The following is a 27,825-nucleotide window of genomic DNA, read 5'->3' as shown; positions in this document are numbered from 1 at the left end:
CGAATATACGGCTCCTAAGCGTCGGCAAACATCTGCCCATTCATTTGAATGGGTTTTACGATGTTCTGTGCCGACGGTCATTTTTTTAAAAAAAGACGCCCGCGTCAAAGAAGTGCATGTCACTTCTTGAGACGTAATTGGAGCCGTTTTCCATTGACTCCATGGAAAAACAGCTCCAATTACGTCTGTAATGGACGCTGCAAAAAACGCCTGCACATGCCATTACGTCTGAAATTCCGGAGCTGTTTTCTCCTGAAAACAGCTCCGTAATTTCAGCCGTAACGGACGTGCACGTGTGAACCCAGCCTAACAGTGCCAGTCAAAGTGCCCCCATAATTAGTACATCCGTTATCTGTGCCAGTCAGAGTGCCATATTAACAGTGCCACTTTTTTTATTCTGTTTTTATTGGCCCCTGTACTGCTGAGACTTAGGGCCCTTTCACGTTACAAGTTTTCCACACCAAATTGTCACGAGCACAAGATGAATGTTTCCATCATTACATTTATTATACTTCACAAATCGTATTAGCAATGCAGTTCAATAAAAAAAAAAAAGTCAATTGACGTCCATTGGCATTGAACAAACGAAAAAGATCGACTCAGCGAGTTGGAAAAAAACAAAAACAATGGCGTCTGGATTTGGGGCCTAGTGTATAAAAACGAATGACTAATGCAGGTGTAAAGTGGAGCCGTTACCCATAGCAACCAATCAAAAAGCTTCTTTCATTTTCCAACCCTCCCTCTGAAGAAATGAAAGCTGGAATCTGATTGGTTGCCATGAGCAAGTCACTGATTTATACACCGTGTATAGTGGACGCCATAGATAATATTCGGTCACCATGGTAACGGGCAGGTCTGGTGGACCAGGCCCGGCTGAGGACATCCCCCTGTACCAGGCCACCGCCTCCCAGCTCTGCTCCGCCCTCAGCTCCTCCTCCTCCGCTGCCGCCGGTGACTCCCAGGCTCTGGCGGAGAGAGGCCGCCTGATATCACCGCTCACAGGCCGGAGCCAGTACGTCGAGACCGGCCGAGGAGGAGCCACAAAGCGGGCCGGACAGAACAGCAGCTGCAGGAACGGTGAGTAACGGAGACTGAGGACTCGGCCTGTGCCCGGCTTGGCTGCTCCATTGTCTCCCTGCATCCGGGGGAAGAGGAGTGTGGTCGGCACTAGAGAGCGCTCATCCGGGTAATACTGAGTGCCCTGTGCCCTGCTCCATATACGTGACATTATACCGCACCGATACCGCGCCCTGTACCTACAGACAAAGCACGATATATAACACACACACACACACACACACACACACACACACACACACACACACACACACACACACACACACACACACACACACACTCCAATGTACATGTATCTTTTACTGGCCTGTGTACGTGCAATACATAAATATGCGTGTGTATTATACGTTTCCGCGCCCGCCGTGTGTATCCGCGTCCGCCCTGTGTGTTACACGTGTGTATCCGCGTCCGCCCTGTGTTTTATACGTGTGTATCCGCGTCCGCCGTGTGTATTATACGTATGTATCCGCGTCCGCCCTGTGTTTTATACGTGTGTATCCGCGTCCGCCCTGTGTATTATACGTGTGTATCCGCGTCCGCCCTGTGTATTATACGTGTGTATCCGCGTCCGCCCTGTGTATTATACGTATGTATCCGCGTCCGCCCTGTGTATTATACGTGTGTATCCGCGTCCGCCCTGTGTTTTATACGTGTGTATCCGCATCCGCCCTGTGTATTATACGTATGTATCCGCGTCCGCCCTGTGTATTATACGTATGTATCCGCGTCCGCCGTGTGTATTATACGTATGTATCAGCGTCCGCCGTGTGTATTATACGTGTGTATCCGCGTCCGCCCTGTATATTATACGTATGTATCCGCGTCCGCCGTGTGTATTATACGTGTGTATCCGCGTCCGCCGTGTGTATTATACGTATGTATCCGCGTCCGCCCTGTGTATTATACGTGTGTATCCGCGTCCGCCGTGTGTATTATACGTATGTATCAGCGTCCGCCGTGTGTATTATACGTGTGTATCCGCGTCCGCCCTGTATATTATACGTATGTATCCGCGTCCGCCGTGTGTATTATACGTGTGTATCCGCGTCCGCCCTGTGTATTATACGTATGTATCCGCGTCCGCCCTGTGTATTATACGTATGTATCCGCGTCCGCCCTGTGTATTATACGTATGTATCCGCGTCCGCCGTGTGTATTATACGTGTGTATCCGCGTCCGCCCTGTGTATTATACGTGTGTATCCGCGTCCGCCGTGTGTATTATACGTGTGTATCCGCGTCCGCCGTGTGTATTATACGTGTATCCGCGTCCGCCGTGTGTATTATACGTATGTATCCGCGTCCGCCGTGTGTATTATACGTGTGTATCCGCGTCCGCCGTGTGTATTATACGTGTGTATCCGCGTCCGCCGTGTGTATTATACGTGTGTATCCGCGTCCGCCGTGTGTATTATACGTGTGTATCCGCGTCCGCCGTGTGTATTATACGTGTATCCGCGTCCGCCCTGTGTATTATACGTATGTATCCGCGTCCGCCGTGTGTATTATACGTGTGTATCCGCGTCCGCCGTGTGTATCCGCGTCCGCCGTGTGTATTATACGTGTGTATCCGCGTCCGCCGTGTGTATTATACGTGTGTATCCGCGTCCGCCCTGTATATTATACGTATGTATCCGCGTCCGCCGTGTGTATTATACGTGTGTATCCGCGTCCGCCGTGTGTATTATACGTATGTATCAGCGTCCGCCCTGTGTATTATACGTGTGTATCCGCGTCCGCCGTGTGTATTATACGTATGTATCCGCGTCCGCCCTGTGTATTATACGTATGTATCCGCGTCCGCCGTGTGTATTATACGTATGTATCCGCGTCCGCGTGACTTTACTGTTGTGTGCCTGGGGCCTCATTCAGTATATGTGTTTGTATCCCTGTCTATATATTAGGGATGTCACGATACCAGAATTTGGACTTCGATACCGATACGGCATTCAGGAGAATAGCGGCGGAGATGAGGTTTCTCTGATCTCCGCCGTTATAGAGCGGGGCTGCGGTTGTGTAATACAGTCATTGCCCCGCTCCTGACATTAGGTGTGCGCGCGGTCAGCATGAGGTGATGCGGCCGGCACTGCACTAATGAGCGGCGGCGCAGGCACGGTGGACAGAACATGGGGGTGTTTTGCAGTGCGCCCGCCATGTTCTGTCTTCAGTGCCGCCGCTAGTTAGTGCAGCACCGGCCGCATCGCATCATCCTGACGGCGCGCACATGTCAGGACTCAGGAGCGGGGCAGTGACTGTATTACACGGCCGCAGCCCCGCTCTCATACATTCATGTGTTACTATAATGCGGCCGCACAGCTTGGTATCGAAATACATGAAACAACGGTATCGAAGTTTTGATGCATCGGGCTTCCCTACTATATATATATATATCTCCGTGGCAGGGACTCTGTATATATTATTCGTGTACGGGGGTCATAGATATAATGGGCTCATTGTAATATGATGAACAGTCTTGTTTTATGCGAGAGATTGTGGAGGGGTCTGGCACAGTATTTGGCAGCTTGTACTTGACGTATCTGTATTATTCTGTAACACCCGGACCCCTGCGTTTCATGTGATCCCTGTGGCGATCTAACTTCATTCCAGTGTTAGCGCCGGGGGTCCAGGCGATGCGGGCGTAATATAAACACTAGGGTCACCTGCACACAACGCAAAGTGCCTGCGGATACAGTCATTTCAAGTAATCTCAGCTACACGTTTCTGCACGTAAAGTAACCTGCGGTGTGGACTTTAAAATCCGCAGCATGTCAATTTATCTTGCGTTTCCGTCTCAAAATTGTATCTGACTGGTTTATTAAACCAAGCGCCAAAATCCGCAGCATAAAAAAAGCGCCTCTTTCGGCATGAAAGTGTAAACACTGCGCCTAAAAATACCAAGGCCCTGTTCATGCTAACCCGTGCCAAAAAAGGCAGAAAAAGCCTCCCATTATAGGTTTGTTTTTTCGCGGGAAAAAGAAGCGTCATGCCCTGTTTTTTTTTTAGGCGTTTCCATCTCTGACCTCCCATTGACATCAATGGAAGGTGTAGAAAGCGGTTTTCGCAGCACTTTTTGCCCGCTGCGCTCAATGGCCACAGCTGAAAAACGCGGCCAAGAGTGCAGACAGGTCAAAATCTGCCTCGAAATTCCTGAAGGAATTTTGAGGCAGATTTTTCCTCCTGCAAAAAACTGTGTGAACAGGGCCTTATGATGGGACGTCCAATGGAGCATTTGGACTTTTTTCGTGTTTGATTCATACTATATATATATATTTCAGTTCATACCAGTGTCCTGCAACTAGGATATAATACCATTATAAGCCGACTATATATCTGTGTATCTGTGATGTTCATTGCATGTATTTGTCATGTTGCATCAGTGTTGTTGTGTTTCTTTATAGTGATGATCATCTCGCGCTCATGTAGACGGTCCCTTTAATTACACATGTATGAACTGACATCCAGTCCATCCCCTATACATGCAGTATGTCCCCCGTCCCCCCACGTGTACAATGCTGTTGTTTGTGCAAAACTCCTCTTGAAGCCCCTCTACTCTTTTCTTCACATGAAGAGGTTAAAGGCAGACTGGCAACTTAAGATGGCCATACACATTGGACCAACATCAACCGAGCATGGCGGGACTGGCGGACCACCTAATGTGTATTAGGCCGGGTTCCCTTGTAGCGTAAACGCTGCAGAATTTACAGTAGGAATCTCATGCCGACGCTGCGGGGGAAAAAACGCTGTCTGAATTCAATGGGAATGCAAAACCTGCAACAAATAGCCAAGTGTTGTGACTTTTGCAGCGGAATCGCAGCAATTCTGCCGCAAAAACTGCAACTCCGGGAAAAAAAAGTTTTATACTTACCCAGAACTCCCTGCTTCTACCTCCGGTCCGGCCTCTTGGAAACCGTTTCATCCCATGTGACCGCTTTAGCCAATCACAGGCTGCCACGTTATTCAGGGAGGCCGGACTGGACGTCTAAGGAGGGACACGTCCTCGTGACGGGCGGGGGTAAGTATGAATGTTTATTTTTTCTATGAAATTCCGCCCAGAAAACTGCACCACAACGTGGTGCGGTTTTTCAGATGGAATGTGATGTATCTATAGGACCACGTTTATCTGGCTTTTGATGAGTGTCCTTTTGGCATACGCTGGGCTGGTATGCATGGGCATACTTTTTTTTTTTTTTTTAATTTACACTGTCAATTGGCGCAATTTGCTACATGACTATAGGGTGGCATACGCCGCCACTCCCAATGTATGCTTTCAGTGGCAGTAAAAAACGAAATGTTAAGAGCCTTAAAGGGGTTGTCCAGCCACGGGGCGGTTTTTCATACTAATGACCTATTCACAGGATATGACTGGTGCGGTTCCGACACCCGGACCCTGCACCGATCATTTGTTCTGGCTGCCTCCGGGCATCGGAAGATATGCAGTGGTGAGTCCCGGAAGCAGATGGCTTTGTACACTGTATAGCGGTCGTGCTGGGTTACTGCAGCATGGCCGCTATACTATGATCGGAGTCATCTACTTTCGGCACTGGTCTCTGCATATCTTCCGATGCCCGGAGGCAGCCAGTACAAATGATCGGTGCGGGGTCCGGGTGTCGGAAACGCACCAGTCATATACTGATGGCCTATCCTGTGGGTAGGTCATTAGTATGGAAACCGCCCCGTGCCCGGACAACCCCTTTACTGTACTGAGAATACATCCGTGTGAGTTCAGCCTTAGAGCATTGAACCATCAGGATGATATTTGTATATCGCTTCGGTCTCTTGGTAGAACAATCATTGGCATCGATCAGTGTTTTACCAGCGGCAGAATTAGTTGGCATTTGAGTGGTTCTGGCACAGCGCGTTCTCTGATTTGCTCTGGACATTATAGTGGATCTCTCCCACACAGCCCTGGCTCTACTGACATGTAGCCTGGCAGCGGACGGGCACACTGGGTGTCATCAGCGCTGTCATTCTCATACAGACAGCTGCTTGCCTTGGCTGCGGGGTCCATGCCTTTCACCAGCGGAGAGGATGCAGCACCACAGCTGCTTGTAACTTAAGGTCAGCCTGGTTTCCAGTAGGAAACGACGGGTCCCTTACACTTCCCTGCGTGTGTTCTACTTTTAGAGATTGGGCTCGGTAATGATGTAACTTGCAGCCACGTGCTCTGTGACGTACATGACACGCCACTCTCTAGGGATTTCATAACTCCCATCAGGCAAAGCAAATGCCCGGGCAGCAGTGCCAGTCGGTGTTATGCTAGTGATGTGTTATTTCCCTTTGCTACCCTTGCAGATTAATTAAAAGGACCCAAACCTTATGGTTTTTTGTATATTATCTAATAGTCTTATTGCTCACAGGTATGATCGTTACAGTGATGTGGGACATTTGGGACGATATTGACACTTGGTAGGTTATGAACGTGAATGACCAAAGAGGGCAAACTATTGTCAGCCGGTACATTTGGCTACCTAGCCATACCACCTTTAATGGTGCCAGCATGGGGTGACTGCTCCGCTATATCCCACTTTAACTCATGTACCTAGGTTGCCCTACACATAGCGGTTTTATGCGGACACTTCTTTGCCGCGAGGCTTGTACAGATGAAGCACCTGGTTTTAATGGGCTTCTCCTGTACAACCTGCAGGGCCAAAAACCGCATTGCCAAACCGTGGCAATTCGTGCTCTAACTGCCTGGCACACTAACGCCACACGGCCACTATGTGTTTGGGCACGTAGCTGCTTCCATATTTGTTCAACTGAGGATCTATTAAAGGGGTTTTCTGTGATATATAAATAAAGTTCAATCGTTATATATTGCAAAGTTCTGTAACTCTTAAATAATCGGGTACTTCATGTTTCAGTTCCTCACCATTTTCAAGGACGGTTTGCTGTCAGTGAATGAGGGTTTGCTACAATTGTTGCGTTCCACCTAAACTGCAAAGTATAATCGGGACAGGGGAGATATTTTTTTTGCTGTTAATTTCTCCACCAGATACAATTGTAGCAGACTTTTAGCAGTGAGGTGGACAAAACCCCTATAGTTTTTATATTTTTCTCTCTAAGGCCCTATTCACACAGAGGATTTTGCAGGCAAAAAAAAAAAATCTGCAGTGCGCACCACCTTTTCTTATCGGAGGGTCAGATTGTACCACTCCCAAGGGCTAGAATATAAATGACGGCTATTCCCATCTGAGACCCGTATGGCATAACGACAGCAGGCCATAAATGTCTGATAGCTGGGGGTTTTCTTCTTAGACTCAATCTATTGGGAGAAGGGGGGGGGGGGTCCCTGTCCGGTATGCCAGAGAAGAGGAGACGAGACCACGTACGTCTGCGGCGCTGTCCATTGATGTTTTTCGGAAGCTACAACTGAAATACTAAACTTCTATGGGAAGAGAAGCACGCACACGTGGCCACCTCTCATGGGGTGCCGAACAGGGGTCAGCCGACCCTCCTGTTCTCCCGAAATGTGTCCTTTTACCATGTGATGAACACACAGGTGAACGTTTCGTTACTGTAATATGGACCAGGTCACATGAATAGGACAGATTTTTATCCTCTAGAAATAAACAATGAAGGAAAGGGTTCTATTAAATGGCAGCAAGCAGAGATTTTGAAATTGATACAGAAAGTACGTTCAGAAATTGCAGACATCTTGGTTTATACACTGAATACATTTTATTTTCTGAAACCGGAATACCCCTTTAATGTTTTTAATACTTTTTTTTTATAACGACAAATGGAAATCCAGCCTGAACAGTTTCTTGCCGGCTCTGACCTGGGTGAATGTGATCTGCGGGCAGGAGGGGACGGGCGGATTCTTAGTGTTGGCTGGATGACAGCTGCTATCAGAACTGTAATATGAGAAATGTATATTGGCCATAGGAGCTGTATGTATGTGTGGACGTATCCAGTTCTGCAGGCTCAGGATCTCCTTTACCAGCGGTTAACCTCTTGTATGAAGGACTTTTTGGTTTCTGTGCAACCAGATCTGGTGGGGGAAAAACCAACACTGTGCCTCAAATAATGTCACGGTCCTGTATGTGAGGCAACGCTGAGGTTACCTCTACTCCTCACTAGAGTTGCACGATGCATCGAAATATCGATACTACTGCACAGCTTAGTATTGAGATATACATACATATGTGTATATATATATATATAATCATTGGCATGATGTGATGCAGCCAGCGCTGTGCTAATGAGCAGCGGTGCTGGCTCTGAAGGCAGAGAGCATGGCAGGCGAACTGCACAGCGCCTGCCATGGTCTCTCTCTACAGTGCTGGCTGCATCACATCTTTCTGATGGCATGTGCGTGCGTGCGTGTGTGAGATCAGGCTGTATTACACAGCCGCAGCCCCGCTCTAATGGCCGAGAACCGGGAAACCTCATCTCCGCCGCTGCTATTCCCTTGAATGCTGTGATCAAAGCTGACCGTGGCATTCACAGGGGGTACCCCCTTTGATCGCGTCACAGGGAATCCCTGTGACGCAATCGAGGGACATACCATATATGGGCAGGCATCTCCGCGTCCGTTGAAGTACCCCAGGGCTGTCTAATCATATTTCCTGCTCTTAGGGCACGCTTAGGTCCTAACAACTGCCTGTGTACTATCCGTATATAGATATAGGTCAGTACATTAACCCCTTCCCGCTCCTTGACGTACTATTACGTCATGGCAGCTGTATCGTTCGCGCTCCATGCCGTAATAGTACGTCTCGGGAGTAACGGCCGTTTCGGCCGTCCTCCCGACACATACAGGAGCTGTGACGCTGCTGTCTTGTTCAGCAGCTGTCACAGCTCCTACAGCGGGGACCGATCGCTGTGTCCCCGCTGATTAACCCCTTAAAAGCCGCGTTCTATAGAGATCGCGGCTTTTTAGGGGTTAATCCGCCATCGCCGGCCTGCTACGCGATAGCGGCCGGCGATGGTGACTATGGCAACCGGACACCAAACAATGGCGTCCGGCTATGCCATAGACGGAAGCCTAGTGGGTCCTGACAACGTCAGGACCCACTATGCTTGCTGTCAGTGAGTAGCTGACAGTTCTAATACACTGCACTACGCATGTAGTGCAGTGTATTAGAATAGCGATCAGGGCCTCCTGCCCTCATGTCCCCTAGTGGGACAAAGTAAAAAAGTAAAAAAAAAGTTAAAAAAAGATGTGTAAAAATAAGAAAATAAAAGTTTTAAAAGTAATAAAAGTAAAAGTCCCACTTTTTCCCTTATCAGGCCTTTATTATTAATAAAAATATATAAACAAACAAATAAACTATACATAATTGGTATCGCCGCGTCCGTAACGGCCTGAACTACAAAATTATTTTGTTATTTATCCCGCACGGTGAACGCCGTAAAAAAAAATATTAATAAACCGTACCACAATCACAATTGTTTGGTCACTTCACCTCCCAAAAAATGGAATAAAAAGAGATCAAAAAGTCGCATGTACCTAAAAATGGTACTGATGGAAACTACAGTTCGTTACGCAAAAAATAAGTCCTCGCACGGCTTTATTGATTGAAAAATAAAAACGTTCTGGCTCTTAGAATAAGGTAACACAAAAAGTGAATGATTGTTTACAAAACGTATTTTATTGTGCAAACGCCATAAGACATAAAAAAAAACTATAAACATCTGGTATCGCCGTGATCGTATCGCCCCGCAGAATAAAGTTAATATATCATTTATAGCGCACGGTGAACGCTGTAAAAAAAAAAGTATACAAAAACAATAGTAAAATTGCTGTTTTTTAGTCACCACGCCACCTAAAAATGGAATAAAAACTGATCAAAAAGCCGCATGCACCCCATGAAAACTACAATGGATTCCTCAAGGGGTCTAGTTTCCAAATTGGGGTCACTTTTGGGGGGTTTCCAATGTTTTGGCACCACAAGACCTCTTCAAACCGGACATGGTGCCTAATAAAAAAGAGGCCTCAAAATCCGCTAGGTGCTCCTTTGCTTCGGAGGCCGGTGCTTCAGTCCATTACCGCCCGAGGGCAACATGTGGGATATTTCTCTAAACTGCAGAATCTGGGCAATAAGTATTGAGTTGCGTTTCTCTGATAAATCCTTTTGTGTTATAAAAAAAATGGTATAAAAAGAGTAAATTTCACCTCTACTTTGCTCTAAATTTCTGTGAAACACCTAAAGGGTTCATAAACTTTCTAAATGCTGTTGTGAATACTTTGAGGGGTCTAGTTTCTAAAATGGGGTGTTTGATAGGGGTTTCTAATATATGGGCCCCTCAAAGCAACTTCAGAAATGAACTGGAACCTAAAAAAATAAATAAATGAGGCAATACTTCGCTTCTTACATTATACTGATAATGAGCCGTGCCCACCCCGAGATGACCCCAGTTTTGACCGTTTGTATAAACGGAGACCCCTATTAGACCGTTCCAGTGCCCGGTTTTCCCAAGCATACACCCCCGAGAAGTGTTTTTCTATTGATGAGTCCCTGGTACATTTTAAAGGGAGGGTTCAATTCCGCGAGTACCTGCCGGGTAAGAGGGCAAGGTATGGCGTGAAGATGTATAAGCTGTGAGAGTGCATCAGGGTATACCTACAGATTTAGGATATATGAAGGAAAGGCCACCCCCAAACCAGACTGCATCCTGGACTACAATAGGTACATGGGAGGGATGGACTTGTCAAATCAAGTCCTGAAGCCCTACAGCGCCATGCGGTGTAGTATAAGAAGCTGGCCGGGCACATCATACAGATGGCATTGTACAATGCGTACGTGCTACGTCGATGTGCAGGCCAGAGGGGAACTTTCCTGGAATTTCAAGATCTAATCTTTAGGGACCAGGAAGGGGGGGGCGCATCGTACCAGGGCAACACTTTCCAGGAGAAGGTCCCCAAACCGGTGGAAAGGGAAAGAGTCAAAAGAGGTGCAGAGTCTGCTATAAGAGGGGGATAAGGAAGAACACAATATACCAATGTGACACGTGTCCCGAAAAACCAGGGCTCTGTATAAAAGATTGTTTTAAAATGTATCATACATCCCTTGATTTTCAATTTACCCTGATGCACTCCGCACAGCTTACCCCCCTCATCTTTCCCTTCTGAGCCCTGCTGTGTGCCCAGGCAGCTGATAACAGCCACATGTAGGGTATTGCCGTACCCAGGAGAACCCACATTACAATTTAAGGGGTGTATATCTCCGGTGGCGCATGCTGGGCACACTATATTGGACACTGAAATGGCATATACATATATAAAATTGCAAATCTCACACTGCACCATCTGCTGCGCATTATCTTTTACACAGTACCTGTGGGGTCAAAATGCTCACTACACCTCTAGATGAATGTCTTAAGGGGTGTAGTTTTTAAAATGGGGTCACTTCTCGGGGGTTTCAACTGTACTGGTACCTCAGGGGCTTCTGCACACATGACTTAGCACCAGAAAAGCTCCAGTAGGCCAAATGGTGGTCCTTTCCTTCTGAGCCCTCCCATGGGCCCAAAGGGCAGTTTATCACCACAAATGGGGTATTGCCGCACTAAGGACAAATTGGGCAACAAAATGGGGTATGTTGTTCCTTGTGAAAATAAGAAATTTTGATCAAAAATGACATCTTATTGGAAAAAATATCATTTTTTTCATTTCACAGCCCAATTCAAATAGGTGCTGTGAAAAAACTGTGCGGTCAAAATGATAACAAAAACCATAAATGAATTCCTTGAGGGGTGTAGTTTCCAAAATGGGGTCACTTCTGGTGGGTTTCCATTGCTTTGATACCTCTGGGGCTCTGCAAATGCAACATGGCACCCGAAAACCAATCCAGCAAAATCTGGACTCCAACAAACACATAGCGCTCCTTTCCTTCTGAGCCCTCCCATGGGCCCAAACGGCAGTTTATCACCACAAATGGGGTATTGCCGCACTAAGGACAAATTGGGCAACAAAATGGGGTATGTTGTTCCCTGTGAAAATAAGAAATTTTGATCAAAAATGACATCTTATTGGAAAAAATATAATTTTTTTCATTTCACAGCCCAATTCAAATAGGTGCTGTGAAAAACCTGTGCGGTCAAAATGATAACAAAAACCATAAATGAATTCCTTGAGGGGTGTAGTTTCCAAAATGGGGTCACTTCTGGTGGGTTTTCATTGTTTTGATACCTCAACACCTCTTCAAACCTGACATGCTGCCTAAAATATATTCTAATAAAAAAGAGGCCTCAAAATGCACTAGGTGCTTCTTTGCTTCTAGGGCTTGTGTTTTAGTCCACGAGCGCAGTAGGGCCACATGTGGGACATTTCTAAAAACTGCAGAATCTGGACAATACATATTTAGTAGTGTTTCTCTGGTAAAAGCTTCTCTGTTACTAAAAAAAAATTGAATAAAATTGAAATTCAGCAGAAAAAATGAAATTTGCAAATTTAATTTCCACTTTGCTTTAATTCCTGTGAAATGCCTGAAGGGTTAAAAAACTTTCTATATACTGTTTTGAATACTTTGAGGGGTCTAGTTTTTAAAATGGGGTGTTTTATGGGGGTTTCTAATACATAGGCCCCTCAAATCCACTTCAGAACTGAACTGGCACCTTCAAAAAAAGGCTTTTGAAATTTTCTTAAGAATATGAGAAATTGCTGTTTATGTTCTAAACCTTGTAACGTCCAAGAAAAATAAAAGAATGTTCAAAAAACGATGCCAATCTAAAGTAGACATATGGGAAATGTGAACTAGTAACTATTTTGGGTGGTATAACCGTCTGTTTTTCAAGCAGATGCATTTAAATTCTGAAAAATGCTATTTTTTGTAAATTTTCTCTAAATTTTGCAATTTCTCACAAATAAAGACTGAATATATCGACCAAATTTTACCACGAACATGAAGCCCAAAGTGTCACGAGAAAACAATCTCAGAATCGCTTGGATAGGTTTAAGCATTCCGACGTTATTACCACATAAAGTGAAATATGTCAGATTTGAAAAATGGGCTCTGAGCCTTAAGGCCCAAACTAGGCTGCGTCCTTAAGGGGTTAAGGTGAGGCCCATGGTGTGATAAACTTTGAACCTCTACGTGCCTCACATTAAGCAGTAGTAAAATGAAAATAAGTCGGCACTGCTGCAATAAATAGTCCTCCGGACGTTTGGCAGGTCACTGCCAAGGTAGCATACACACTGTTCTGTTGTGTGTCCAGGGAGGTGCTGGCTCAGCCAGAAAAGTTCATATGTAACACAATGAATCAAGAAGGAAATAGAGCCGCACTCACCGTATTCGACGTTTACATCCTCACATTAAGGCCTCATGTGCACGGCCGTGATTTCCGGCTCGGATGGCCGCTGAGTGTCACTTGCGGGCCCTGTTTCTCTGACCCTGGACCGCAAAACACGTCCGTAATAAGACATGTCCATTCTTTTTGCGGTCCAGGCTCCTGGGTAATGCACGGACCGTGGAAACCATTGAAATGTTTGGGGCCGCAATTCACCGGCAAAATTACGTTCGTGTGCATGGGGCCGAATAGTATTTTTTTTTATTGTTGGCAAAGTATCTTTTTGGTATTGCAAATCGTAATAATCCGTATCGAAGTCCAAATTCTGTATCGTGACAACCCTGCTCCTGACTATAGCTCAGTCTGTAATCCTGCAAAATGTAAGAATAAATTCCAGAAAGTAGTTGTTCCAAAATGTTAAAAGGTGTTGTGTTCAGATTCTAGTGGGAGTAGTAGTTCCGGAGTCCTGAAATCTGTAACCGCGCCCCTACCCTCACGTGCAGAGGGGACTATTAATGACTGCTGGTTTCACCCTGGGGGGACTTGGTGTTTTTTACCTGCTATGGGTACAGGCGTGGACAGGATGATTAATATGGGTGTATTGCAGACCTTATGCACAGATCAGATTAAGCACATTTCTTTTTTTATTTTGCAGGGTCCCCTCCATTCCATCCTACTGGCTGCACCTAGAAAATCCTTCAGCAAGAGGTGGGTACATTGGCATCATACAAACCCTAGCTACTAAGCTATAGCCACGAAGCTCAAATTTACCAGAAAGAAAGGAGTTCCCTTTTTATCCAGCCACTGGATGTAACCAGAATGTTTCCATTCACTAACAGCAAGCACATTTATTTTTTTTTTTTTTTTTAAATAGTGACAAATAAAAACAGATATTAGAAAATTGCTGTACCTTTTGCCATATAATGCTGGGAGTTGTAGCTTCACAACAGCTGGAGTGCTGAAGGTTGCTGACCCCTTATTCAAGCCTTAGTTACATAAAAGGGAACACCAGACGGACCCCCTTATCGCCATCTAATAGATGCTTTTATTTAGACTCCATTCAATGCTGTATTTGCAGAGTAGGGAGCGTCTATGGCCGTGCGTTGCTATTGCTTGGTTTGCGCACACTTTCCTTTGCCGCGTCCCAGATGTTGACCGCATTATACGTGACTAGTTCTATAGGAAGGTCTCCGTCTTGCGGAGCTCAGTCACGGTGATCTATCGTGACGCATTAGAGATAAGATCACTGCTACTTAGAAGTGATAACTGTCCGCCTGACATCATCCGCTAACCTCAGAATACAGCTACTCCCACCTGTCCTTATCAGATATGTGAAAATTACTCGTGATTTTAAACCGTCCCTCCAATTCCATTCTCCAGCCTGAAATCAGATCGGATAGAGAGACGCTCGTGCGTGCAGGACGGTCTAACTTTAGAGGCAACCTCACGACGCCCGGAGAGAATCTTGCACAGGTCTTATTAATTAGTATGTTACTCTTTGGGCATCGTACAGTTACCAGTGCGGTTGTACAACCCAGTGTGCACGAGCGTCTCTCCACAACCAATGTCAGATCAGGCGGGACATTGGAATGGGATGAACATTTAGACCCTGTTCACACTGAGTTTTTTTTGCAGGCAGAAAAATCAGCCTCAAAATTCTTCAGGAATTTTTCGGCTGTGGCCATTGAGCACCGCGGGCAAAAAAAACTGCGAAAACCGCTTCCTCTACCACCTATTGATGTGAATGAGAAGTTAGAGACGGACACGCCTGAAGAAAGGGCATGATGTTTCTTTTTCCCACGAGCGGTTTTTGACCTCTTGGGTCACCTTCCATTGAAATGGGAGGCGTTTTCGGCCTTTTTTTTTTTTGCGCGGTTTTCGCATCAAAAACAGCACCAAAAAGCTCAGTGTGAACTAAGCCTTAAGTTTCATGTCTTCTTATGGCGATAAACGGAAACGTCTCATGGTTTTTTTTAATTGACTTTTTCAGGGAGCAGGGCAGGGGGTATGAACCGCGAGGGGGCCCCCGGGAAGAGTCCGGAAGAGATGTATGTTCAGCAGAAGGTGCGGGTCTTACTCATGCTGCGGAAGATGGGTTCCAATGTGAGTATAGCTTCCGTCATACAGCGGGATTACCACTACTGGTGGTTTGACGATCGAGAGAGATATATGTACTCAGACATTTGTATTCACACAGATGAGCTACGGTGGCATGACATTCATTTATTTTTACCCTTGATTTCTCCACGTAGCTGACGCCCAGTGAAGAGGCGTTCCTGCGGTCGTACGCCGGAGTGGTTAATAGCCAGCTTAGTCAGCTGCCTCAGCACTCGATTGATCAAGGTAAGTGCAGCCCAACATTATGACTTGGTAGCCAGTCTGGTGGACTACTGAGGTAATAGACACCGCACAAGTTGATACCCAGAGCAGTTCTCCCCATAGAGAAGTAAGGATAATGGAGATCAGATCGCTCCACTCAGAGTATTGTCTGGACTGATGACAAACCCTCAGCTGTAGAAACTATTAGGGTATGTTCACACGACAGTGTCCGTAACGGCTGAAATTACGGGGATGTTTTCAGGAGGAAACATCCCCGTAATTTCAGCCGTAACGGCATGTGCAGGCGCTTGAACGCCGCGTCCATTACGGACGTAATTGGCGCTGCTTTTCATTGGAGTCAATGAATAACGGCTCCAATTACGGCCAAAGAAGTGACAGGTCACTTCTTTGACGCGGGCGTCTATTTACGCGCTGTCATTTGACAGCGGCGCGTAAATATACGCCTCGTGTGAACAAACAAACGTCAGCCCATTGCTTTCAATGGGCAGATGTTTGTCAACGCTATTGAGGCGCATTTTTCGGACGTAATTCGGGGCAAAAACGCCCGAATTACGTCTGTAGTTAGTGAGTGTGAACATACCCTTAGGTCTCTGCTGGTTTTCAGCCTTTGGATATAATCATTGTTCCCATAGCAAGCAAAGAACCTGAAAATGTATATTAGGAAGTTTCAGAACTTTTCATTATACAGTGGTTAAGAACAGTTGTTTGTGTCTGGGTCTAGTCTGTAATCTGGGCTCGTAGGGCTGTAAGGACGCATTCCCCAGCAACGCTTCTAGAAAATACCTCCGTAGATACAGAGTCCGATGAAGAAAATCTCCGTATGAAGTTGGAGGTGTGAGAAGTACATTAGTCTTTATAGACTTCTATGGCCGTCCTATTAATGGTGCCGTTATACAGCCGTGTACATAAGCACTGAAAAAACAACCCCTTTTGTATATAGCGGAGGAATCGGAGTATTTACTTCATGGACAGGCCGCGTCCGCCAGAGCGAGGGTCTTTTATTTGCAGCGGCTTTCTGATCTAGCTATTAGAAGAGGGAAGCCCTAAGCCGTGGACCCCTCTCAGTTATCCATGTGCTCTAATACGGATTAAACGATAAAGCTTTTTGTATGTATGGGGTACAGTGACGTGCTGCAGATTTTGTTGCAGAAATTTCTGCGACTGAAATCCGTTCCATTTATCTGAATGTGGCTTTTTCTCCAGCGGGTGCCAGGATTTCTGCAAGTTCCATTTAAATGAACGGTACGCATTTTCAGTCGCAGAAATTTCTGTAACGAAATCTGCCCCGTGTGACTGCACCCTTAGGGCTTGTCCACACACAACGGAATTAATGCAGCCAGTTTCGGCTGTTTTTATGGCTCTTTCCAACATGGTTTCTGAATCAAAATCAGTCCCCAAAAAAACTGTGTGAACTGGCCCTTAGAGGTTTTATTGTCTATTCTGTACTTCCCTATATTCACCACTAGGTGTCACTAGTACAGCACCCTGTAGCAATCTGGCAGATGAACACAACGCGGCTTTGTCATCTTGCTCTTGGGATGTTTCTTGGTTTTCTGCTGACACACGATATACAAGTTCCTGCGACTGAAGGGAATCTGTTCGCACTTGAGTTTTAATGTTATATAGAGTGAAACCAGAGACCGCCAACGCACGTGATTGCAGCTGCAGTGAAATGATGGATCTCACCCCCCCCCCTCTGCTGTGATCAGACGCTGAAGCGACTCCACAGAACTTACAGTCAATAGTGATAAATGCTGAGGGTTGTCTGTCTGAGGGGGAGCAGATTGTGGTAATTATTTGGCTGTTATCATAGCCCAAAATTTAATATAAGACTGATGGAGGACGGCCTGTACACCGCTAGATAGCGGATGTCTGGGATTCGCTAGACTGCGCTTGTGAAATCTGCTGTAATTGGCCATCCGAGGCTGATTCCTCTCGACACATTGCAATTAAGTGAAACCGGTGCCTTACATGTAGTGTCCTGACGCCGGGTGCTGGTGGTAGTCGGGTGTCATGTATGATCTAAAATGACCTGGTGACTGCACTTCCAGCACCGCTCAATTCTGCTTAATGTCTGCATACCGGCTTCAACAAGTTCATAGATGGATCAGATCTAGTGATGTATGAACATATAGATAAATACTAAAATCCAGGCCGGGTTCACACAGTACGATTTGGTGCTGTTTGTGATATTTTTTAAATGTTATTTTTTGCTCCAATTTATAAAAGGAAAAACAACTTTGCAAATCTTGGTTCACCGTTTTGTGGACTCGGCTCTCGTGCTTAATGCAGCTGCTGCTCTATAGTTAAAGAATCCGAATAAACCCTGTGTAGTCTGACCCTGCAGTCCCATCGCTCCCGTGCTTTTTCTTCTCTCCCTCCTGAGCACTGCGGTGACATCTGTGATCAGAGAAGGTTACACAGGACAGGTTATATTTTCCTGAGGAGACTTCTAAACTGTATTTTTTTTCACAGATATCACAGCTTGCACAATTTACAATGATAGGGGGAGGGGTAGATGACGCGGGCACACAGACTAGAGCGTGATAGAGCAGCTTCACAGAGAACACCCACTGAGCTCTGAACTTACAGCTGCAGAAGCATCAATGTCAAAGAAGCCGTATAGAAATCTGCCAACAACATAGTGCGACCAGAACCTCCCCAGGTGCACAAAGGCAGATCTAAAAAAAAAAAAATTTCTCATGCACATACCCTTTAAGACAAACTGAATCCTAAAGAGCGCAGTATAAGGGTATGTTCACACACAGTTTTTTTGCAGGCTGTTTTTTCGTCCGCGGCCATTGAGTGCCATAGGTAAAAATCGCAGCGAAAACCGCTTTCTCTGCCTCCCATTGATGTCAATGGGAGGTCAGAGACTGAAACGCGGGAGGAAAGAGCGACACTTTTTTTTCGGCCGTTTTTTGGCACTGGTTCCAACGCAGTTTCTGTGTCAAAAACAGCGCCAAGAAACTGAACTAGCTCGAGGGCAGTGATTAGGAGGAATGGCTGTGCTATCAGTCTATTTGCCCGCATACATCTGGTGAATTATTTGTTTTATATCCATTTCATAGATGATTTTTGTCCGTAATAGTCAAAGGAACCTACAGAGACTTTACTCTGTCATACAAAAGGTTCTTTTACGTTTCCAGCTTCCCTGGAACTACATGTCCCAGCATGCTCCTGGCAGCCAGAAGATGAGACTTCTCATTCGTCACGAGATGCCCAAGAATGACCTATAAGTATAAAATAGGATTAGATAGCTCTAAGGGATTTTCATGTCGAGCCTTACCCCTTATTAATAATCCTCCTTGATCTGTCCACAGCTTCGGTTTTATGTGCTTGGCTTGGTCTGTTCCGCCTACAACCACAAGGGGGCGCCAGTAGACACAAGGACATCAATAATGTATAGATGGGGCCCAGTTTTATTGTAGTTTTTTTAACATAATCTGTTTCTATTGAAATTATTACAGTTCACCATTACTAGGCTGGCACATTGCAAAATAAAATAGAATACCATATGAGCATAAAGCTGGGTTTGCATTACCATGCCACAAAACCTGCATGTGTAAATCCACTTCATATACTTTGAACGGCTGCAGTTTTATATTCAGCAGTATGTAACTTATTGATCACCTCTCAGCGGTCCTATCCACTTAGATTGCTGGAATATCATCCTAGATATTCATAACTTCAGATGGTCCCGGTAATGGCTGCAGTACCTGGAGATTTCTGCAGGGGGCAGTAGTGAGAGATTCTTCATGGGCTTTGTGCCAGTTTCTTTGTGCAGTGGTGGTGAACGCAGGTTACTCTGGGTACCATGTAGAGGACTTGGCAGGTGTGATTTACCTGTAACCAGAACTCTCAACCCATAGTCCTCACTGTCAGCCTGTACTTGAATTCAGCGAACCTGATGTATCCGGCTGTGTAGGTATAATGGCTACTGGACCGGATCTCTCATACTTCACCTCTGCGTTCTGCCCGTACCTCCATGTCTTATCTATACTCCGTCTTTAACTTCAGTGATTATTCCCAAAACTAGAATTTATAGGGCACAATCTATCATTTGCCAATAAGACCCAGGTCAGACACGAGACCTGATTGATTCCGAGTAGTTTCTTGTGCACGCCACTGCTCCTGGAGATGTGTATTAGGGAACGTTCACACGCAGAGTTTTCAGGCGTATTTCCAGGTATAAACTCCTTGAAATACGCCTGGAAAAACGATAAACACCTACAAAATCTGCCCATTAAATTCAATGGGGAAAACGGCGTTTAGTTCAGACGGGCTTCTTTTTACGCCGCTGTTTTAAAGAACGGCGCGTAAAAAAAGTCCCGGAAAAAGGAGCAGGTCACGTCTTGAGACGTTTTTGGAGCTATTTTTCATTGTCCATGGAAAAACAGCTCAAAAAATGTTTTCGGCTGAAAATCAGAGGCTATTTTCCCCTTGAACGCCGCTCCATCATTTTCAGCCGTTTTTGATTTCGGTGTGGAACGTGCCCTTAAACTGTGTTTTTATAATTGGTTTTTAGCTTGTGTTTCTGATACTGGGAATTGTCTGAATTTTGGCAAAGAATAAAACCATTCTTTAAAATAAATTGCAGATTTTGATCGGCTTCGATGTTATAAATCTCACGTTGGATGAAAGTTGTTAGAAAAAAAAAAAACACCTTTTTTTTCCCTCCACAACACGAGCAGATGACGGCGCTGGTGGAGGTGACTGGTGTGTAGGAGGACCTGTCACTTGCTGAGCGCTTCAGTTTCTGCGCTGCCTCCGTGCGTTCTGCACCTTCACGACTTTCTGTGTCTTACATGTAATACACGACACGTACGTCTCATGCCAGATTATTATTTCTACAGAAGATCTATCACATCGAATGTGGCACAGGGCTGGACGGGCAAAGCTGGAATCACCCAGGCATAGGAGTGGATCATGAACTGCATGTGTGAATCCAAGTGGGGGTGGCGCGGTCAGTGACCACAGGTCCGAATGTCCAGTGCCCAGCTTTTACTTGCAGCAGGATGAGTAGCTCCTGAGCAACATGTTCTTCATCCCTGAGCAGCGAAGCTTACAGTCTAATTTCCCTTCTACACACGCAGACTATAGACTACGATTACACACAGGATTTCTGGTAGAATCCAGTGGAGAATTTTTACATTGTGGCGGACTGTGTACACCCCGAACAGATTTATATAGTTTAGACCCCATTATAAAGTCTGCTGTTGTCTGGGCATGCTGGGAGTTGTGGTGTCCCCATCCCTGGAGAGCTCCGTGTGGCTGGCCACTGTTGTATGGAAATTATTGGGGATTTCCTGATCAAAAAGCGGCAGAATTCAATCACAAACTGCATGGTCTGCGCCAAATGATGTGTGTGTGACACTTACGCCTACCTCTAAATATTGAAAGGGGCATGAGTAGGCAGTCCTAAGTCACCAAATTTAATAACTGTACACCTATAATATGTGAGTAAAAACGGTGCACCTGTCCGCCAGTCATGAAGTGGCATAAGAAGCAGCTCACTAATGGCTGCCATTATATTTCTCCCTAGGGGCGGTCACCCAGCTCTTCCCAAATACTGAATGGCCTATATATCTTCACCCGGTTGGTTGCTTCCGCACTGCCTGTGTAAGTGTCACAGCAATCCTGGCATTCTATTCATGAAGCAGGAGGCTCGGGGTGAGCAGGGCTATGGGGCTCCCACAGACGGGAGTGTGACATTGTGACTACATATGGCAAGATGAATATATGTTCATTATAATTCAGCGCTGCTGCTTTTCTGGCATAAACATGACCTGTTTTATATAGAAGTGTCCAGCGATGGCGGATGTAACGGAGATGTTTCTGCCCGGCGTACCGTCCTCAGGTCACTGCGGCGCGTTAATCAGGCCGTCTGCAGAAGACGTCTAAGTCCTCAGCGCTCTGTAATGTTCGGTCCTCATTAGGTTTCCAAACATCAACCTGCAGCTTTCTGTGCCCTCGCAGCTTATCCGGCCTGTTGCCATGGTAACTGGAGAGAGCGGTCTCCTCGCTCTGCTGGTAAGGGAGGCAGCTCCCAGTAGGATTGTGATGGGGGGGGGGGGGGGGAGATTATTAAAGTGCCGGCTCTTGGCACATCCCTTTGGCTGTCAGTTCACATACCGCTAGTAATTCAGAGGTTGCTGGTTTCTTTGATATGATGCGAATTCTGTTCCTCCGGCACTGAAGGTGGTAGCGATCGGGCAGTTTAATTGGCATACTGTGTGGGTGCAACATAAAAAAGAAACCCTGTAATGTAACCTGCCTGTTATATCAGTACATGGTGGAGACAATGCAGGGGAAGGCTGAGGGTGGAATTCATGTGTCCCAAATCCTCCATATGGATTTATTTATTTGTCTCTATATGGCGCCGACATGTTCTGCGGAGCTGCGCACAGAACGTACCATAGATGTAGCAGAGCTGAAGGTGTCTGAACACTTACTATGTAAGACAATACGAAGGGCATCATTTAAACAATCAGTAAAGTTCCTTTAATCCAGCGTCTGCTCATTCTGATCGTCCACAATCTGTTTCAGACAAAACTACAAAATAAATCTGGTATCTTCTAAGTCCAGGAGACTGTGGAGCCTCCTCAGAAGTGTTTTATGTTTTTCTGTCTCTACCTTTTTTTAAATTTGTGATTTACTGCAGCATCAAATCAGGATATTTGACAATCCGGCGTCCAAGTCAATCTAATGCCAGATGAAAGGTAAACTAAACGTTCAGCAAACTTCTGATGTGTCATAGTGACATGTCAGAAGTTTTGATTGGTGGGGGTCCGAGCACTGAGACCACCACTGATTGCTAAAACGAAGCGGCAGAAGTGAGCGCTGAGCTGCTTAGTTTTTGTTCGGCTTTTTGCGGAAATCAATGTATTGTATAGAAAGTCTATGAGCCCGTCCTCCGATACATCGGCTTTCTGGAAAAAGCTGAACAGAAACGAAGCGGCTGAGCGCTCACAGGAGACCTTGGCTTCAGCTTCGTTTTCACAATTGGTGGTTGTCACCATTCCCGGACCCCCACCAATCAAAACTTCTGACATGAACGTTTAGTTACCCTTTAAAGGACTTTTACTGTATCCGTGCACCAGCACCCGCCACACAGCTCCTCATATATACGGTATACAAAGCAGTGCGTCCATCATGGCAGATCATCTGAGAGGCGTCTCCTGTCACTTTCCATTTGGTCGCAGAGCTGGTCAGGTGATGACGCCAAGAGCGATGCAATCCCTTCTATATCGCACTCTCTTCCGGTCACCCACTCGGGGCTTTGCAATAGCACCTAATAAACGCCCCCCCCCCCCACTCTAGGTTAATGATATTGGGGCGGAGACAGGTCCCCTTTAAGATAATGCTTTAGGTTTACTTGCCGTTCTATGGTAACCCGGGGGCCACTGTCAGGAAAGTACAGGTAGTACTGCTGTCAAGGGCAAATAAGGGGCCCAAAACTCACCTGTGAGCTGCCACTTACCCACTATTGACCAGTCACTACATGGCAAATACAAACTTTCACTTTGGCAATGATGTGCAAACCTGGTTCCCAACATTCGAAACCCCAAGAGTGCCCATCAAATCACATTTGCCCAAACCTCACTTCATGGAAAAATAAGAAGGTTGGGAGGTTATGAACATGGGGCCCTTTATTTCACATAATTGCACAGGCCCTAATAAGTATTCTGTGCCCCTCCATGGACTTGCCTAATCTATGGTATGGGTCTCAGAGGTGGGTCGTTCTGCTGGAGGAGTGGTGTAATGGCCTCAGGTGCCCACCACATTTACGCAGGGGGGGGGTGATGGAGGTTGATAGATATAATAGTGAGTTCAGGGGTCTTCACCATTTGCACATATGAAGCCCCGTAAATTTCCGATGTGGACTCCAGTCCGTTCTTGGAGTCCGCTCGGGTCCTAATGACCGTTGAATCTCCAGTCCTCACCGTTCTTCTTTCTCTTGCAGGCGCTGAGGATGTGGTGATGGCGTTCTCCAGATCAGAGGCAGAAGATCGAAGGCAGTAACCGCGCAGCCGCCAAATCCGAGCACAGATGGGAAAGCAGAGGCGCCCCGGAGTCTTCCTCCTCCATCGTTTTTAGTCTCCCCAAATTTCTAATATGATTTCGTTTCATCCCTCCTCTTTTGAGACTCTCCCATTGGCTGCTGACTTCTGTATTTCCACAAACCGACCAAGACAACATGGCGGCCTGCTACACGGAGAGCGGACTCCTATCGCTAGCAAAAGCCTCTTCTTTTGCCGTAACTTTTTATGTTTTAATTCGTCGTCACTCCTGTTTTTGAGATGAGACGTTCGTCCACACTCCCGACTGCAGCAGCGAGACAGGAAGTGCTGTGGGGACGGTGGCCGTGAGGTCTGTGCTCGCCATCGGAATCACTTGTACAGACTTTTAGGTTCATGTTGTAATTTTTTTTTTTTTTTAATTATTGATGATGTCAGCGCTTTGGCTGTTACACTGTTTTTGACTTGAAAGAAGTAAGCTTTTGCAGTATTTATTACCAGTGTGGGGGAGGGGCGGTGTCTGTGCTTCTTGATTTATTTGACTTTAGAAGCTGACGAAAAAATGACGGAATGGATTCACCGTTTTCTTTTAACGTTTTTATTGGAGCAGACGCTGGGGATGCGCGGTCTGAGATGAGGGACGTCGGGCTCCTTATATTTTTTTCGTATGTCATAGTGTGTGTATTACTACATCTTCGTGTGCCGTACATGTAGTGATGCTCAAACCAGTGGGATTCTGCAATTATCTCCGCTGAAATAAGTGGTGTCTCTGAGGCGTGAGGTACAATGTACCTCCTCCTCCATCAATGCTGCTGGGTCCAAGCGAATGAATGATTCTGCCCACGTGGGACTGTATTCAGTTGTGACCTCCGTGTATTGGGGAGGGGAGTCGTCATCAGTCACCTGGATGTGTTTGCACTGTGTTATAGGAGCGACCTGGCTACTTTAAATCTATTACCCACTTACAAGAGCTGGCGGCTAAAATCGTCGGGTGCCAATTTGTCTGTTTACCCTAAAGTAGTGGGTAATGTGCCCATAGATATTAGAAGAGGGGCTGCAGGATAAGGGACATCTAATAACTCCCCCGAAGACGTCTCCGCCTGTATACAAGTCTATAGCGTTCTGCACAAATGACTCAAACCTTTCCAAAAGATCAGTTTTACAAAAGGTTTTGTGACCGGCCAGAAAGTCTGGGAACCGCTGATTGTTGCTGAATCGGCCCAATCCCCCCCCCCCCCCCCCCCCCCCCACCTCAGGTGATTCATGTAAATCCAATTTCAGGATAGTTCAATATCGTTTCTAAAGGATGGATTGTGGCATCTTAAAAGGGGTTTTCCATGTATATTAATCGTAGCATAATAAAAAGTTTTGCCTCTTTCTAACTTATTTTGGGTTTCAAAACATTTCCTCCTTTCAAGATCTCTGCTTGCTGTCGTGAATGAAAATCTGTCCAGCTCAAGTGCAGAAGAGCGAAAAATCACACGATCGTAATGCAACCAAATTTTTGCGTCCATATTATGGTCGGAACACCCTTGGTTCTGCTTGGATCATTGTAGAGCGCAGTTTAGTAGAACTATGGAAGGTTCGCGTTTTGTGGCTTAAAGAGGCTTTGTCACCACATTATAAGTGCCCTATCTCCGCTATAATGTAGGTGACAGTAATGCTTTTTATTTAGAAAAACTATCTGTTTTCACCACGTTAGGAGCGATTTTAGCTTTATGCTAATGAGTTTCTTAATGCCCAACTGGGCGTGTTTTACTTTGGTCCGCGTCATGCACTCCTCTGTACAACACCCACTTGGTCTAATCAGTGACCAATCCGCGTCATACACTTCTCTCCATTTAGTCAGCGCATAGGGATCCTGCTAGATCACTATGTGCTGTCTTATACTGACACATTAACGTTACTGAAGTGTTTAGACAGTGAATAGACATTCCTTCCATCCAGGAAGGGACGTCTATTCACAATCTCTGCACTTCGTTAACGTTTGTGTGGGATTTACAGCAGAGCAAGCGTAATCTCGCTGTAACCTGTCATTTACAGCGAGATTTCCCGCGATTACTCTTTGCTCTGCTGTAAGTACCACAGAAACGTTACGGAAGTGTCGGATTGTGAATAGACGTCCCTTCCTGGCTGGAAGGACTGTCTATTCACTGTCTAAACACTTCAGTATCGTTAATGTGTCAGTATAAGACAGCACATACTGATCTAGCAGGATCCCTATGCGCTGACTAAATGGAGAGATGTGCATGACACTGATTGGTCACTGGTTGGTCAGCGTCATACACTCCTCTGTACAACGCCCACTTGGTCTAAAATAAAAACATGCCCACTTGGGCATTAAGAAACTCATTAGCATAAATCTAAAATCGCTAATAAAGTGGTGAAAATAGATTGTTTTTCTAAATAAAAAGCATTACTGTCACCTACATTACAGCGCCCATCTCCTTATATACAATATAGGGCACTTATAATGTGGTGACAGAGCCTCTTTAAATGTGACACTATTATGGCCATGTGAAACCGGCCAAACAAGTTGTGAAACGTTTAAGCAGATTTTCAGCTTCTGAGTGTTTCCGATCACTGACAGAAAACAGAGATCCTGAAAATGGAGACAAATGAAAGCACAAGTTGCAGAACTTTTTATTATACAATGATAAAGGAATGTTCCTGTTTTTATATACGTCCTGGTAGACCGCCGTTACAGAGGCCTCAGCGGTGTGATCTAATGGAAGCTGAGATTGTATAACACGTCCGCTATTAAAGGGTGATCTGTGGGGGTCTGACCTCAGGTTCCCGTTTCTTATTTCCATGGGCGAGTTTACGGAATGAATGGGAGTTACGAGGACGTCTAAGTGAGCGCGCTCGGAGCGATCCATCATCCACAAGATCGTGAGTAAAGTTTAGTAATGATGTGGGGGAAGGGTAGGAGACCCCGGCTGTCGCTCCCCACGTTCATTACCTGTATAAAGGGTTTTAGATTTTTTTTATTTAATTATTTCCCCTCTTCTCAGTCATATGAATCTCATCCACATGAGACGCTTCTCTTATATCGGCCTCTGAAAAAGACAAATGTCATGTGGCCACGATACGTAGAGTCTCCGCGGCTCAAGTGGACCACTCTGTAGAGTTCTATGGTGGTCAATGTTTGGTTCACTTGAACTGTGGGGGGGGGGGGGGGGGCCGGATCTCGTGGCAGATAAAACGTGGCCGCTCTGATGCTGCAGACTTTTAACCGCACAAGCTCTCGGACGCAGCCGCGTTTATTACCGGAGACGACGCGGGAGTTTATACAATGTTATTTGTAAACATTTCAGATCATTTACGTTCTGATACTTTTTAATGTAACTGGATTTTTTCGTTTACAGGTTCCCTAATGCGATGTGAGATATTAGCGCTCTGAGGGATTTGCCCCATAGAGACGGGGGAGGGGGGGCATGTCACTGCGTATACAGGTGTAATAATATAATGTGCAAACTGCTGGGTAAATCTATGTGAGAAGATGCCATCGGGGGAAGGGTCTGTCAACGGGCATGTCAATAGAGCGCCAAGATGGGGAGGGCTTTAGGCCTTGTTCACACGGCGTGGTTTCTTTGTGGCTGCCGTGTGACCAAGGCCTTAAGCGCCGACGCTCCCCCCACTGATGTTCCCTTCCTCCCCGTCTCGACGACATATCCTTTTAAATATGAGAAGCTTCTTCTATAGATTTGTTTTTACTGTAATGTTTTGGAGCTGATGTTTATCCACTGTCTTCACGTCAAGAATCTGATCTGAGCCTCATGAGGACGATGCCCGTGAACTGTCACTTTACCTGTATGACAGCGTTCACTGGTCCTGTATATGCCAGAAACGAGTGCGGCTCCCATAGGATTAGGAAATTCTATCCTAACATTATATCACCGGTGCAGGTTCCCTGGGGTAAGTTCACACTCGCCATAAACCGTGCAGATTTTCTGTGCCAGAATTTCCAGCGTTTTCGCAAAATACATTGACCTGCAGATTGGGAATCTGCGCCACAGTTCCGGTTCTGCGCGTAGTTTCCTCCGCAGCATGTGAATGAGATTTGTTCAATTCCCATCCGCTTCGCTGTTACTGCAATAATCCGCTGTGTAAAATCTGCGGTGTTTACGCTGTGCGGACGTATCCTTTGGTATCTGTAG

General features: G+C 45.9%; 1 protein-coding gene across 2 annotated transcripts; it reads left to right on the top strand.

Moving 5' to 3' along the window:
* The first annotated feature begins 804 nt into the window (after positions 1 to 804).
* CTNNBIP1 (catenin beta interacting protein 1) lies at positions 805 to 25,545 on the top strand. 2 transcript variants are annotated; one of them, XM_075839297.1, is made up of 5 exons: positions 993 to 1,077; positions 13,960 to 14,012; positions 15,295 to 15,407; positions 15,557 to 15,647; positions 23,611 to 25,545. In XM_075839297.1, the coding sequence occupies exons 3-5, from the start codon at positions 15,312 to 15,314 to the stop codon at positions 23,667 to 23,669; spliced, it is 246 nt and encodes an 81-aa protein (XP_075695412.1). In that variant the 5' UTR covers positions 993 to 1,077; positions 13,960 to 14,012; positions 15,295 to 15,311; the 3' UTR covers positions 23,670 to 25,545. The 2 variants fall into 2 exon arrangements, with proteins under 2 accessions (XP_075695411.1, XP_075695412.1); XM_075839296.1 differs by lacking the exon at positions 13,960 to 14,012 and having other exon boundaries at positions 805 to 1,077.
* The last annotated feature ends 2,280 nt before the right edge of the window (positions 25,546 to 27,825 follow it).

Source organism: Rhinoderma darwinii, chromosome 10 (assembly GCF_050947455.1).
Source record: "Rhinoderma darwinii isolate aRhiDar2 chromosome 10, aRhiDar2.hap1, whole genome shotgun sequence".
NCBI classification, from domain to species: domain Eukaryota; kingdom Metazoa; phylum Chordata; class Amphibia; order Anura; family Rhinodermatidae; genus Rhinoderma; species Rhinoderma darwinii.
This window is presented reverse-complemented; position numbering and strand designations above follow the sequence as displayed.

Bases quoted from the DNA above. Each gene is read 5' to 3' on its own strand.
- CTNNBIP1 (XM_075839296.1), top strand. From the start codon at position 840: ATGGTAACGGGCAGGTCTGGTGGACCAGGCCCGGCTGAGGACATCCCC. The intron at 15,408-15,556 runs GTGAGTATAGCT...TTCTCCACGTAG, and splicing joins TGCGGAAGATGGGTTCCAAT to CTGACGCCCAGTGAAGAGGC. The intron at 15,648-23,610 runs GTAAGTGCAGCC...TTTCTCTTGCAG, and splicing joins TCAGCACTCGATTGATCAAG to GCGCTGAGGATGTGGTGATG.